This window comes from Balaenoptera ricei, chromosome 3 (assembly GCF_028023285.1).
Source record: "Balaenoptera ricei isolate mBalRic1 chromosome 3, mBalRic1.hap2, whole genome shotgun sequence".
NCBI lineage: Eukaryota > Metazoa > Chordata > Mammalia > Artiodactyla > Balaenopteridae > Balaenoptera > Balaenoptera ricei.
Genome location: NC_082641.1, coordinates 172,078,958 through 172,094,217, shown reverse-complemented (window position 1 = coordinate 172,094,217; position 15,260 = coordinate 172,078,958). Strand labels below are relative to the sequence as shown.

The following is a 15,260-nucleotide window of genomic DNA, read 5'->3' as shown; positions in this document are numbered from 1 at the left end:
GGCCCCATGCTCCATGTTGATAGCTTTTTGTAAGTTTTCATTTGAAATTTTTTCATATGTGGCGATCGGTCAAGGTGGTTGGTTTTCCTTTGTGATCTACTTAGTAAAAAGGACTTGTCTATTTACGGTGTAAAATATAAAATAACACACTGGGAAAAAATTTGCCCTCTTTCTTTAGTGTAGATGACAAGCTGACTATTCAGAATGTCATTTTTCCCCCCAAGCTTCAATGATTTCTGTAATATCTTGCCTTTTTCAGCTAATCTGTGTATGTATGATGGGTACAATTATTCCTTAAATATTTTCCTTTAAATGGACTTGACTCATTTTCTCTTTGTTTTATCCTTGGTTGTCCTCATATCCATGAACTGATAATTTTGTGCTAGTTGTAAATGAAAAACTAGTTCTTCCTGAAGATGTCTTGCTTAATGCACTTGGGAAAGACCACGTCTATGTAACTTTGGTTCCAGATTGATTGCTTTGTATTTTCAGGTAAAGGAACTTCATAATGATTCTTCTTCTTGCTTTTGATAATTTTATTCTATTTTCGTTTTTGGATGTATTAATTGTAGCTATTTATTCGTTCTCAACAGATGTTAATTGACATCACTTTTAATAGATAACTGGGGTTTCCTACCCCCACCACCATCCTACCTTTGTTAAAAAAAAATTACAAAAGAAATACTCTGCTTGCAATCACTAAACAAACCAGGGGTGAATAAAGAAAAAGTTAATATATTCCTCCCCTCTCAGGTCTCTCCCTTCTCCACTGTACTCCTTGGGGTAGCCAACATTAACCAACACTTTGAGTATTTTTCGACATCTTTCTCTTTGCTCAAAAATATATAAGCATACATACACACATATATAGACTTTTTGTAACTTGCTATATTCATTTAAGAGTATATCATGGCTATCTCTTTGGGTTAGTCAATGGACCTCTCAAAATTAAGAAAAAGCTGAGTAACATTCCATAGTACACTACACCATAATTTATTCTGTTGTTCTCCATCTGATGTTGTTTGTTTTCATTTTTTTTGCTATTGTAAACATTAGCCCACTGTAACACATGATTAGAGAAGCAAACATTCTGAATAAAATATTAGCAAAATAAATCCAGCTGTGTATTTAAAAGACATACATCATGATCCAGTAGAGTTTATTCCATAATGGCAAGGACAGTTAAATATTAACATAATTTATTGTATTAACATATTTCAGGGTAAAAACTATATGATTATCTCTCTTTTGTGGTAAGTGGCGGGTGGGGGATGGAATTTATATTGTATTTCTATAAATTGCATAGGGAGATACCTGCCCAGGCGGGCAGTAGTCCAAGTTTTGTACCATTTTTGATCCTCAAAGTTGATAGACAAAAGCTTTTTTCCTGGAGTCTTTGGGGGAACTTTTTGGGACCTTGGCCTTGGCTTTGACCTTGGCCTCACTCATGGTCTGTGATTGCCAAAGTGTAGTACTCTTGACTACATGGGAAAAGAAAAACAACATACTTCCAGAGCCTGGGGTGGATGATATGGGTGAGACTGTCTAATTTAGGGCTGGCACTTTTTAATATCTTGTATTTGACTACTTTGGGCTTAATGAGCACCTTGTTGGCCTCTGTACAGATTAATTTTCATTGTCTTGGAAACATTGGCCTGAATCTTTTGAGGCCTTTCTTGTTGTGCTTGTTGACCAAATATGCATTCCCACCTCAGTCCTCCATGCATCTGGGAGTCAGGACTGAGGATTGAGGCAGACCCGTGAGCACATTTCTCCCACGTCTCCTGTCCTGGGCCTGATGGTGGGTGTCAGGAGTGGTGGATGTGGAGGGGGCCAGGTAGATGAAGATGGGACTGTGGTGGGGATGGTTATTTCAGGGGATGCTCAACCCATCCTCCCCTTTGATTCTCAAGGGACCTGGGACCCCATATACAGTTCTCTTTCCTCCTGTTCCGAAGCAGAAGCTTCCAGACCTCAGCCCTCCCAGGGAAATCAAAAGATTGTGTGAGATCCAAGGTTCTGCCAGTCACTCCCTACACACAGCCCCTATACTCTCCCCATCTGTTTTGTGGGGACAGGAGGCCCTTCTTCTGGGCCCAAACACCACTCAGGTTTTTAGTTGGTCCTGTGGTTCATCATCCCAGTTAGAATACGGGAGGGTGCTTGCAGATCTAGATGAGGGCATCACATGTGATGTACAATGGGCAGGACCTGCAAATGATGTCTAGTATGACTGTGACTCTTCTGCTATATTGAGGCCCAGGTATTGTGTCTGCTTCATTCACTGAGTTATGTTAAGTGTCTCAGAAAGTGCCTGCATGTAGTAGATGCTTAATATATACTGTGGAATGAATGAACTTCAACCAGAACCATCCCAGGTATCTGAGTGGGCCTGGGGCCTCTCATCCTGCCCACAGAGATCCCTACTCTGGCCACACCAAGGACAAGGACCAGGATCAGCAAGATGGCATCTCAAACCTCCTTTGCATTGGAATAGCAGGTTGCTTTCCATGTGCTTTTCTAAACTCAGGAAGGCCCCAGACCAGTGCGGTGTGGCAGATGGCCTTTCATGGAGGAGGGGAAAATAATAACCAGGAACAACCCCAGCACGTCCAGCGGCCCTTTCTGCAGAGCCAGGCACCAGACAGGCACCTGCCATAGCTGATCCAGTAGTCCCTACAAGGAGGACTCTATGGGTTTATCCTCTACCACCCTACTTCTTGGAGCAAACTGAGGCTCAGAGAGGTTTGGTCACATTCTCAAACACACACAGCTAGCAGTGGGCAGAGTCACCACTGTGCTGAGGAGGGGGCCACGCTCACCTAGTGAGCCACTGGTCCAGTACCTGTTGGGCGGTGTTGCAAGTGGGGTAGGTGGACAGCAATGTGGCCACGTAGGAGACATTTCTCCCTGGTAGGTACCATGGATTTCACAGGCTTCTACACTGTCTCTTCCTGGAGGGTACCCATCCTGCAGGCCTCATTTAGTTGAAGAGTTGATTCATCTTTGCCTGCAACAACAGGGGACAGTCAGTGGCATCACCATGAACTACCAGGAGGATGGAGGTCTGGAGCTCACCCAAGAACTCCCAGCCCCTCAGGCACATGTGCAAGAGGAGGGCCAGGAGTGCCCGCAGTGAAAAAGGCTTTGGCCTTTGAAAGTACATTTTGAGTCTGGTTGAGGGGGAAAGTTATACAATTGTTACCTTCTAGGCAGTTTGTTAGCTGAGGAACAACAGACTTCCCTGTATTAACAGTCTGTATTACTTCCCCTGGGGAAGCCGGGGGCAGGATCTAGTACAATCCCAGCTCTCCTGATCTGGTGCTTGTTGCTCACAGGGCTGAGTGGGAGCTGCGGATGGCAGGCAGCAAGGCCGCTTCCTTCTCCTTCTGGAGCCCCACCTCCCCGAGAGCAGGTTGAGGGGGCGCAGCAGCCCCAGCAGGAGGGAAGGGATGGGTGTGAACAGGCATCGCCCTCCTACCTTCAAGCCTTGAGGCGCGATGCAGCTGTAAGGGCAAGACGTGTGTCCCTTCCCCCTGCCCAGCCTCGCTGCCACCACGCCAGGAGAGGAACTGCGGAGCCCACACTTGCAAACTGCCCTAGAAGTCTCAGGGTGCAGCGCCCCCCTCCCCAAAATTCCCCACAGCCTCCACCTCTCCCGGGTGGTCTCAGCCCCTGTCCGGAGACCTGTGCCAATGACCCTAGTGGCGGTTCCGCTTTCTCCTCTCTCGGCGGTGTGAACTTGCGTCCGCAATGTGATGGGAAACCATGCGGAGAAAATGACCCGCCTAAGTTATTAGGAAGTTCCCACAGCCGACCCGACGGGGCCCACATCGGAATCTCCTACATCTTCTCCGATGATGATGAGGCCGTGGAGCCGCAGCCGCTGCCCCAGAAGCCGGATGGCGGCGGCCGTTTGCCCAACTGCAGTGACGCGCAGCCGCTGCCCCCGCCGTGGACCTCTGACCCGCGGCTGCGCGAGGTGGGGCGCTCCGAGTTCTACCACCACGAGTGCATCTACCAGAAAAGCTTTGCGCGGGCTCCGTGGCGGTGAGCACCTACACGCCCGAGAACCTGCTCAACAATGCCGACCTGGCGACCTGGGGGAGTTCGACCTGGGGGAGTTCGTGTGGCAGGCGCAGTACCCGCACAGGACTGTATACGTGGGCAATTTCCAGGTGGTGCATTTGCATGGGCTGGAGGTGAGCAACAGCCTCCCACCCGACGCGAGCCGCGTGGTGAACCATCTACAGCTACGAGCCGCGGAGCCTCAGCGCCACGGAGTGCAGCGCGAGCTGAGCAGACGCCACTCCGAGAGCTTCACCCGATTGATGCCGCCTAGGCCAGCGCGGGTTCAAGATCGGCGACGAGCCGCGCTTCGGCCAGCAGCCCTACGGGGTGCAGATCCAGCTCTTTGCCCAGCGCAACCACGCGCTCGAGTTACAGAGCCTGGAGGACCTGATTATGGAGAAGCGGCACAACGACCACTTCGGGCGTGCAGCGGCGCTGCAGGAGCTCGCCAAGCACCTGCACCCCGCGGAGCTGGAGGAGGGCGAACGCAACGCCACGCAGACTTCGCCGCCTCGCTGACGCCCCCCTGCGCCAGGCCGGGGGGAGGAGGACCGAGAGGCGGTGGTGCACTGATGCGCGCGCTGAGTGCGGAGCTGTGAGGCGAAGCTGTTTGCAGCACCTGCTGCCCCCTCCCTTCCCTCACTCTCTCCTCCACCACCTTGTGGTCGCTGTCTGGCGAAATGCGCAGGCTTTGGCTTGAGCGTGTTATCTTGGACGGAGGAGGAAGAGGGAGCAGGTAGGAGCCCTTTGGCAGGGGGAGATTCCTGTCCGCCCGCTCAGTCTTTCGTTCTTTCTGAAGTGGGGTAAACTGTCGACTTGCCTGACAATTAATCCCTGCTAGACCTGGATCCAAAAATCGACGCTTCTAACGCGCGCGGGGGTGGAGAAAAGTCGGAGTACCGTCGCCTGCCATTGCCTCCTACCCGCTTCCGCTCCCACCCTGGGCTTGGAGGATACCCTGTACTAAGGCCAGAGCCGGTTTGTGGTGGCGTTACCCCCGTGGAGCTGTCTGTGGGATCCGGGAGTAGGGGGTGGTTTATCTTATGGGACTCCTAGGGTGCAAAGCTGGTGAAATCAGAACCAGGTCTGGGAGCAGCAGACTAAAACCTAGCAGCCTTCTATGATGTGTAACAAATAGTTGAGTAAATTTGGGCTACAAAACAGAGACTTTGCTACCTCCCTCCTCCCCATCCCCAAGCAATTCATCTTCTGGAGCTGGCTTCTAGCTGAGTCTCCTGCTCCCTCCGGCTCCAGCTGCCACTTCCCAGGTTACAAGTAAATCACAGGCCAGCTAGGAGAAGGATCAATTATGGTTCTGTTTTGCTGCCTTTGTTTCTTGCCTGCTATTGTAGGCGCTTACAGCTGCTTTATTTGTTATCAAAGGAGGGAATAGCCCTTTGTGTCTCTGATCTAATTAAACCTGTTTGGCTGCATTCATCCTCTGGTCACACGTTGGCTGGTGTCACCCCATAAAGTATCCACTACAGAAGCAGCCAAACTGGGTCAAATATATATATTTGACTATCATCATTGACTGTTAATGATGTACCACACTCAGCCCTGGTCTGGGACTTTGAAGAAATATCAGTCTCCTTTTGGAAATGTAGATCTAGTTCCTGTGTTTAATAATCTTTAAAGTTTAGTAATAAGCTCTGTGTTTATAGTCTCCTGGTTGTGGAAAAACAGAGCAAGATAAATGTGGGTAAAGACATGTAACAGAGAGCCTGCAATACCTAACAGATTTGGATTTTCTTTTATGCTTAACACAGTAGCGAAAGTTGAAAGAAACGACCAATGTGCAGGCAGCAGTAGGGAAGAACAGAGCAGCACTGTCTAGCAGCTCTGGGGGCTGGGGAAGCCAGCTGTCTTTTTCACTCCCTCATCTCTGTCTCCCTCCTTTGCCCTCAAATGGAAAGTGAATGTCATTGATCATAGCAGTGACCAGCTGTTGTTACAAACGTCTTTGTGAGAAATCTGAATTTGAGGGAAGAACGCCTGTAAAATCCATACCAAGAGTAGCATTCTCCGTCTAGAGAAGAGATTTTTGATAATAGGGCTTGAAAATGAACTAGAAGAGGAAATAGATCTACTCCAGATGCTGCTTTCCAGTGCAATGCAAACGTTTTTACAGGGTACCAGAAGTGTGAAATATGCTTCAGAATGGTGATTCCGTTGGACGTTTTCTTAGGGTTATCATGCTTAAAGTAAAGCAACAACCCATCAGTGAAGGTTCCAAAAAAGGGAATCACATCAACTGTTGGATCTTTCCTGAAAATGGCAGTGTTGTGGATAAGTTTTTAATGCCCGGGCAATGGCTCCATTGGCACTTAAAAATATATATATAAGGACATGGGGAGGGCGAAGGGTAAGCTGAGACGAAGTGAGAGACTAGCATCGACTTATATACACTACCAAATGTAAAATAGATAGCTAGTGGGAAGCAGCCGCATAGCACAGGGAGATCAGCTCAGTGCTTTGTGTCCACCTAGAGGGGTGGGATGGGGAGGGTGGGAGGGAGACCCAAGAGGGAGGAGATGTGGGGATATATGTATATGTATAGCTGATTCACTTTGTTATACAGCAGAAACTAACACAACATTGTAAAGCAATTATACTCCAATAAAGATGTTAAAAAAAAATATATATATATATATTTAATAATATTTGTTTCTCCTTAGGAATAAGACGTTAGAACTATTTTGTCCTGTACAATTTCATGATTAATTTTATAGGATAAGAAGAAAAGAAGCATGATGGTCAAGACTTCACAGAGGAGGCAACGTGATTGTAGAAACCAATGCAAAGTGTGGCTTCAGCACCTCCATCCCTTTGAGAATGTCTGTACATATTCAAGAGGCTGGTTACTAGAATCACATCCTATCCTGGCAATGAGATCAGATGCCGTCAATGGGAGGAAACCTTGGACAAGCCCCAGCAAGTGCTCTGGCAGAAGAGACTGCATGGATTCCAGGCCTTCAGTGGAACCAGAGAACCCTTAAGTACTTTGGATCTTGCCAAAGCCTTGCAAAAACGTGCAACTAGTTGCACAGGTGAATCTCTGCCAGGAGTTCTCACAGGTGGTCTGAACTCCAGCCCCAGGCCCACCCCTGTCCAGTCTTCAGATTTGGCAGAGATGATTCCAGGAGCTGGTCTGGGTATCTCACAGCTCCTCTGCAAACAATTTCCGGTGACTGAGGAAGATATCAGGAAACAGGAAAGTGAAGATGGCAAGAGAGAGACTGAGGATAGCATTGATTGCAGACAGGCTAGCTATCAAGGCAGAAAAAGTGAGGGGCTAAGAAGGGTGTCCTGACAAACACTATGGAAAAAAAAAGAGAAAATGGTGCAGATGAAATGGTACACCACAGCACTTTATTAATGACTCTCTGCAGTATCTGTAAGTTTTTCTTGCTTTGAGCTCTTGAAACTTGAAAATAAACCAATACTTTTCTTTCACTAAATTCTTTTGCGTGGCATAGAAAATATAGACAGTGATCTATTTATGTTTGTTTGTTTGTTTGTTTTTTGCTGGCCCCTCAGCTTGAGGGATCTTAGTTCCCTGATGAGGGATCAAACCCGGGCCCGTGGCAGTGAAAGCGCCGAGTCCTAACCACTGGACTGCCAGGGAATTCCCTAGACAGTGATCTTTTTGAGGGGAGTGATTTGGTTTCTGGTGAGAAGAAGAGATCTTTCCTCTTCATGTTGTTATTCATTTTCCTCTCTATGTATGTTATTGATTTGTATTTTAAAGTCAATAGAGAGTTATCAAAGTTATGGGATTATTTAGTTTTTTTGCCCTTACAATCACAGAATAAAACCTACCTTTTCACAATAGATTATCCTTTTTTGTATAATACCTAGTAGATTCCAAAATAATATTGCATTAAAGAGCTGTTATAATTATGTTCTCACATAAGGTATCTGCTGCTAGGTCTCTATTTTTGTGTTGTTGCATGCTAATTCAGAGTTGCATATAATGAGATACCAAACTTTTCCTCATTTTTAAAGATTTTTGTGTGTTGAAAATTTGATTCATGAAAATTGACATGCCATTTGGGGTATCATGATATCAAAAGAGACTGTTTTCCGCATCATTAATCTAACAATAAGTCACTGCTTGTTGGGATTTATTTGCCTGTTTGCCTCATCAAGCATGTTGTATTATTCAAATCCTCTTTATCATGACTTACTTTTGTCTGAAGGATTTATAGTTTCTGAGAGCGAGGTGTTAAACAATAATAGAGCATCTGTAGTATTTGTTTCATGCCTGGGATGCTTCGCACTGCCTGTTAGGGAGTTTCTGCTTTAACTGTTTGGTTAGATTCAGTGCAAAAAAAAATGAAAAAAAGACTATCTTTTTTTTCCTCTCAGACCTTTCCCCCGAGTTTTATTAATCTTTAAATCCAAAGCAGACCCTCTCTCTCTAGAGTTTGGTATTACTCAGGGATTCAGTCTTCCCAGATACCTAGTCATTTCAGCTCCCAAGTCCCAAGGCTGATTGCAGAGTCATGTCAGACCCACTCATTCCTTCTTGGTGTGTTTCCCACCTTGGAGGACCTGTGATGAGGGAAAGGAGTCACCAAGGCAGATTTTCTGGACGTCCTGGTGAATCTGAACATCAGAGAACGAAGTAGTTCAAGGGGAACTTGAGACTGTCAGGGCTTCGGGGAAGGGGGTGCAGAATATGGAGGAATAGAGATGGGGTGATGGCTGTGCAGGAGTCGAGGAGAGACGTGTGTAGTGGGTGACTAGGTAGGCAGACCTCACACTTAAGTGGGATGTTGATTTTGTTCATTGACAATGTCTGTGCCTGTTTCACCAATCCTGGTGTCCCTGAGGGATGATATGGTGTGAAACCATAAGACAGAAGTTGCAGTTGTCTTTAGGACATAATGAAGGGGAAAACTTTTATCTCAGTACAGTGTGAACCAGGTAGGGGCCAAGTCAGGAAAGACCCAGAGGTTGTGTCTGACCAATGTGGTTTATTTCTGTTCCGGCCAAGCTCCTTTGGAACCTGACTGGGTAAAGGGGACTCAAGCAGATGTCACTGCAGCTTCCTCAGGTCCACGCGTGGCAGGTAATAGCCCAGGCGTTGTTGCTGAGCCTCGCAGTCTTCCTCCTCCTTCTGCCTGGAAACAGTGACCTGTGAGGGTGAGCAGAGGGCATCAGAATGGACCAGTCATTGCCAAGTATCGGGGGCTACAGGGGAGGGACATGGCCACAGCCACAGAGACCTGATGTTCCTGTGTGTCTCTCTTCCTTTTTTCTCTTTTTCTCTTAATTTTCTCTCCCAGCCCTTTTCCTCTCTTTTCTCCCTCTTTCACCTCTTTCTCTTCTTCTCTCTTCCTTTTAACTTTTTTTTTCTACCATTTTCTCTCTGATATCCCCTTAATATCTTCTGTTTTCCTCCCCCCAACCCCAGCTTAACTGATGTATAACTGACATACAGTAAACTGCATACATTTAAAGTGAATGATTTGATAAGTTTGGATTATAAACTTATTGAACCATCCCCACAATCGAAATGAGGAATGCTCATTATCCCCCCAATTGTCCTCATGTTCTTTTGCAGTTCCTCCTCCCCTGCTATTTACAAACACATTCTTATTCCCAGACAGCCACTGATCTGATTTCTGGCCTCAGAGATTAGCTAGTATTTTCAAGAGTTTGTTTATAAATGGAATCATACAGTAAGTACTCTTTTTCATCTGACTTCTTTCATTCAGCATAATTATTTTGAGATTAATCATTGCATGTGTTAATAATCCTATTATTAACACATTGCATGTGTTAATAATACTATTATTGCTAAATAGTATTGAGTTGTGTGGATATACCACAGTTTGTTTATCCCTTCCCCTGTTGATGGACTTCTGGGTTGTTTTTAGTCTTTGGCTAGTACAAATATTATTATGAACGTCTGTGTACAAGTCTTTGTATAGACATATGTTTTCATTTCTCTTGGATAAATTCTTAGGACTGGATTGTTGCATAGATGTAAGTAACTTCTTTTAAAATTTGTTTTTTAATTGAACTATAGTTGGTTTACAATGTTGTGTTAATTTCTGCTGTACCGCAAAGTGACTCAGTTATACACATATATACATTCTTTTATATTCTTTTCTATTATGGTTTAATCTCAGGATATTAGATATAGTTCCCTGTGCTATACAGTAGGACCTTGTTTAGCCATTCTATATGTAATAGTTTGCATCTACTACCCCCAATGTAACTTTTAAAGATGTGTCCATGTTATGTTTTACCAGCACTATATGCGAGTTCCAGTTGCTTCATATCTTCACCAACACTTGTTATCATCTTTTTAATTTTAGCCATTCTCATGTGTAGTGGTATCTCATTATGACTTTCATTTACATTTCCCTAATGACTAATGTTATTAAGAAAAGGAAAAGGCAAACTACACGCAGACTAGGAGAAAATATTTGCAAAACATATCCCCAGCAGAAGACAGGTATTTGTAATATATAAAGGGCTCTTACAACCTGATAGTAAGAAGACAACAACACTTCCTTGCTTATCAGGAAACAGCAGATCAGGCATATGATGAGCCCCAGGAGTCCTGCCAGACAGATGAGGATGATGGCCCAGAAGGGGAGGTCTGGGGAGACAAGTGCTTGTGTGAGCCACCTCCTATCGTTCCCCTAGGGCTCCTGATTCCCCCTACTGTGCCTCAAAGTCCTTAGCGTGGGTTGGCCAACATTCATCATCATCCAATACCCTGGGTACATGGTTCCCTTTAGTGAGGCAGAGAATCAAAATATTCCCTCCCCATCCTGGCCTGGAGCGTCTTTGAGGCTTACCCGAATTCTCAGTCAAGACATTGTTTCTGTTGGGAGAATACCCTGAAAGTGAATGAAATGGAGAATGCATGTGAGTGTGTTTTACTTTTTTAAATAAAACTTTTCAAATACACAGAAAAATAGAACCACATTATAAACGTGCATCACCTAGAAATAACAATATATAATTCATCCAGTTAAAACAGTATCATACCCAATGTATAAATTATTAACACTTGCTACCCTTGCATCATCCCGTAATTCCATTTAAATATTAAAGTCATGTAGCCATAATGATGTTTCACTCCATTTTAGTTTGTATCACTGGAAAATGAGGATATTTTGCTACATAATAACAAAGCCATTATCACACTACAAGAGTGATATTTCAAATCATACCTCTGGGAATGGATGACTGATGATGGGCTGGACCATCTTATGCTAGTGGAGGGGAGAATGGATCATCACAGTTGACAAGACCATGGCATCTCTTTAAATTTATAAATTCCCACTCAAAACTCTCTTCTCTGGCTATGAATACATTCACTCCCTTCTCCTTTACTGAGTTTTTAATGCTCATTTTCCAGGATTCACCTATACTGTAACTTCCTCCAGGAAGCCTTCTGATTACCACTCCCCAGTATGGATTGGTTCACATAAAATAATTTATAATTTTAAATTGGCTATTCTTGTTATTTCCAACTGCAACACAAACTCTATGAGGGTAGGGACACATAGCACCCATTGGGCAACGGGAGAGGGTTTCAGGTCCCCCTGCTCGTACAACCCCAGGCAAATTCTTAAGATGTGCTGCCTGATACGAGCAGGAACAAGTGCCATTTTATTTATTTTATTTTATTTAATTTTTCATTTTTTTTTCTACATCCACTTGGAGGTTTATTCTTACTTCCATTCAAACCAGGTTTACAAAATATATGCTGTGATTAATTAATTAATTAATTTTTTACTTAAAAAATTTTTTTTAAAAATTAAAAAAAAGTTTTTAACATCTTCATTGGAGTAAAATTGCTTTAAAATGTTGTGTTAGTTTCTGCTGTATAACAAAGTGAATTAGCTATATGTATACATATATCTCCATATCCCCTCCCTCTTGTGTCTCCCTCCCACCCTCCCTATCCCACCCCTCTAGGTGGTCACAAAGCATCGAGCTGATCTCCCTGTGCTATGCAGCTGCTTCCCACCAGCCATCTATTTCACATTTGGTAGTGTATATATGTCAATGCTACTCTCTCACTTTGTCCCAGCTTACCCTTCCCCCTCCCCGTGTCCTCAAGTCCATTCTCTACGTCTGCGTCTTTATTCCGGTCCTACCCCTGGGTTCATTAGAACCATTTTTCTTTTAGATTCCATATATATGTGTTAGCATATGGTATTTGTTTTTCTCTTCCTGACTTCAACAAGTGCCTTTTTAAATTAAAATTAATTTTAATTAAGTGAAATTTTAAAAATCTGGTAGTCAGTACTATTAAAAATCATTAACCATAAAAGCCAGTCACAATGGCCATGCTTAAATAAGAGCTTCATGTGGCTTATGCACTGGATAGCACAGTTATATAACATTTCCTTCACTAAGAAAGTTCTATTGCATGGTGCAGTCTAGGAGAAGGCGAGTGTCTCCTATATCCCACTGAATGTCCTTTCCTCTCCCTCAGTGGTGGGTAAAATCTGTGGGAGTATGCACCTCCTGCCAGCCTGGGGAAGTTCAGTGCTGACTCATCCCCAAGTCTCCAGATTCCCAGGAAAGTCCCCATGTGAGGAAATTAGAAGCCCCCACTTCTGCCCCAATGATCAGGGAGCCTTACCATCCACAAGGACACTATTCCTGTCCAGGATAAAATTCTGCAGCTGGGTACCATTCTTGGTCAGCTGCAGGAATTCCTCATAGATGGCAACTCTGTCCAGTCTCTGAGCCAATGGTGAGAAGTTACACTGAGCATCTACCCCAGTGTGGTTGCTGGGGGGCTCAGACCTGGAAGGACACAAGGGATGAACAAGGGTATCTGGAATTCTACCCCGATTCCTGGTTCCCTGGTTCTAGTCCTGTCTAGGAGAACTTTCTGCAATGATGTAAACATTTGTGTCTGTACTATCCAATACAGTCATTATTTGCCCCACGTTGTTATCGAACACTTAAAATATGGCTAGTGTGAGTGAGCAACCGAATGTCTCATTTTATTTAATTGAATTAATTTATAAATAAGTAGCTGCAGGGAGAACATTTTGAAATGTTGGAGTAAGGACTTCTGAAAATCCGTGAAAAGAATGAGAACACTGGCAAACATGGTCAAAATCAACTTTTTCAGAAGTCTAGAAATTAACCGAAGGCTTGCAACAATTCAAGCAGCACTTAGTTAAGAAAAAATGTTTGAATCTTGGTAAATGGAGTAAACGTTACGGTGTTATAACTTGCGCAGTTCTCATCCTGCTCTCACAAGGGGCTCAGTAACTTTGAAAACCATAATGGGGTTAGAGCTCCCCAAAAGACCCATCACCATTGAATTGTCACTATTTGACCCATCTGGCAGCTCCTTGAAAAAGCCTCATTTTCACAGCTTGTCTTTATTTGACTCAGAGTTTGTTCATTGGAGTATAATTGCTTTACAATGTTGTGTTAGTTTCTGCTGTATAACAAAGTGAATCAGCTATATGTATGCGTATATCCCCATATCCTCTCCCTCTTGCATCTCCTTCCCACCCTCCCTATCACACCCCTCTAGGTGGTCACAAAGCACCGAGCTGATCTCCCCATGCGATGCAGCTGCTTCCCACTAGCTATCTATTTTACATTTGGTAGTGTATATATGTCAGTGCAACTCTCTCACTTCGTCCCAGCTTACCCTTCCCCCTCCCTGTATCCTCAAGTCCATTCTCTACATCTGCGTCTTTATTCCTGTTCTGCCCCTAGGTTCTTTAGAACCTTTTTTTTTTTTTTAAGATTTCATATATATGTGTTAGCGTACGGTATTTGTTTTTCTCTTTCTGACTTACTTCACTCTGTAGGACAGACTCTAGGTCCATCTACCTCACTACAAATAACTCAGTTTTGTTTCTTTTTATGGCTGAATAATATTCCATTGTATATATGTGCCATATCTTCTTTATCCATTCATCTGTCAGTGGGCACTCAGGTTGCTTCCATGTTCTGGCTATTGTAAATAGTGCTGCAATGAACATTGTGGTACATGTCTCTTTTTGAATTATGGTTTTCTCAGGGTATATGCCCAGTAGTGGAATTGCTGGGTCATATGGTAGTTCAGAGCTTGTTTAGTGAGGAAAGCCTAACCCCATGGCACTTGCCACAGTCGGTGGTAATTGTTTTCCACTATATCTGCCCAAGGGAGCAATACCAGTTGAGGCAAGCAAGAGGTGAGCTAATAACTTAAAAGAAAAAATTGGGGAATGAGATGTCTACAGGGGGCTTTGAAAAGCTCCAGTGTATTCCTGGGGATCTAGAAGACCACAAGAGTGCTGTGCAAGACTTGAGAAGGTCTTAAACTCTTACCTCTAGCTGAAAGGTTGGCTTAATATCTAAAAAAATTGATCAATGTAACATACCATATTAATAGAATAAAGGACAAATACCACATGTTTTCTTTTTTTTCCCCACGTTTTCAATAGACACAAAAAAGAATTTGACAAAATATAATTTCATGATTAAAAAAACCTCAACAAACTAGGAATAGAAAGAAACTTTACAAACCTGATAAAGAACATTCATGCAAAGACTACCCCTAACATCATACTTAATGGTGGAAGAGTGAAAACTTTTCCCTTAAGACCAAGGGCAAGACAAGTATGTCTGCCCTCATCTTATATGTTATTCACATCATACTGAAGGTTCTTATGGGGCCAATTAGGAAAGAAAAAGAAAGAAAAGGCATTTAGGTTGGAAAAGAAGATGTTAAACTCTCTATTTGCAGATGACATGATATTGTATATAGAAAAATCCCAAGAAAGACACACACACACACTACTAAATCCTATTAGCTCAGCATGATTGTAGGATATAAGAGCAATATGCAAAAATCTATATTGTATTTCTATACACTAGTTATTAACATTCTGAAAATAAAGTTAAGAAAGCAGTTCCATTTACAATAGCATCAAGCAATGTACAAAACACTTTGGAATAAATTTAAAAAAAGAAATGTAAGATTTGTATATTCAAAACTATAAAACTTTGTTCAAAGACTTTTAAAAAGACCTAAATAAATGAAAAGGCATCCTATATTCATGAATTGGGGATTTAATGTTATTAAGATGCTAGCACTCCCCAAATTGACCTAAAGATTAAATTCAATCCCTATCAAAATCCCAGCTGGCTCTTTTGCAGAAATTGATAGCTGATACTAAAATTAATATGGAATT

General features: G+C 43.4%; 2 protein-coding genes and 1 pseudogene across 2 annotated transcripts in view; 2 read left to right on the top strand and 1 right to left on the bottom strand.

The window, feature by feature from the left end:
* The first annotated feature begins 3,758 nt into the window (after positions 1–3,758).
* On the top strand, positions 3,759–4,644 carry LOC132364041 (protein LRATD2-like; annotated as a pseudogene).
* Positions 4,645–6,824: 2,180 nt separating this feature from the next.
* MBD3L1 (methyl-CpG binding domain protein 3 like 1) lies at positions 6,825–7,424 on the top strand. Its single transcript, XM_059919163.1, is given in 4 exon segments — positions 6,825–6,859; positions 6,861–6,911; positions 6,913–7,287; positions 7,289–7,424. Coding segments are annotated over 4 exon segments (597 nt in total).
* Positions 7,425–9,115: 1,691 nt separating this feature from the next.
* The window catches only part of LOC132363475 (mucin-16-like), a 73,150-nt gene continuing 67,005 nt past the window's right edge, over positions 9,116–15,260 (bottom strand). The window contains exons 24-27 of the mRNA XM_059919162.1: positions 12,695–12,861; positions 10,893–10,934; positions 10,575–10,690; positions 9,116–9,214 (exon numbers count right to left, since the gene is read on the bottom strand). Coding sequence (XP_059775145.1) covers positions 9,116–9,214; positions 10,575–10,690; positions 10,893–10,934; positions 12,695–12,861 — 424 coding nt within the window. The remainder of the gene's footprint in view (positions 9,215–10,574; positions 10,691–10,892; positions 10,935–12,694; positions 12,862–15,260) is intronic.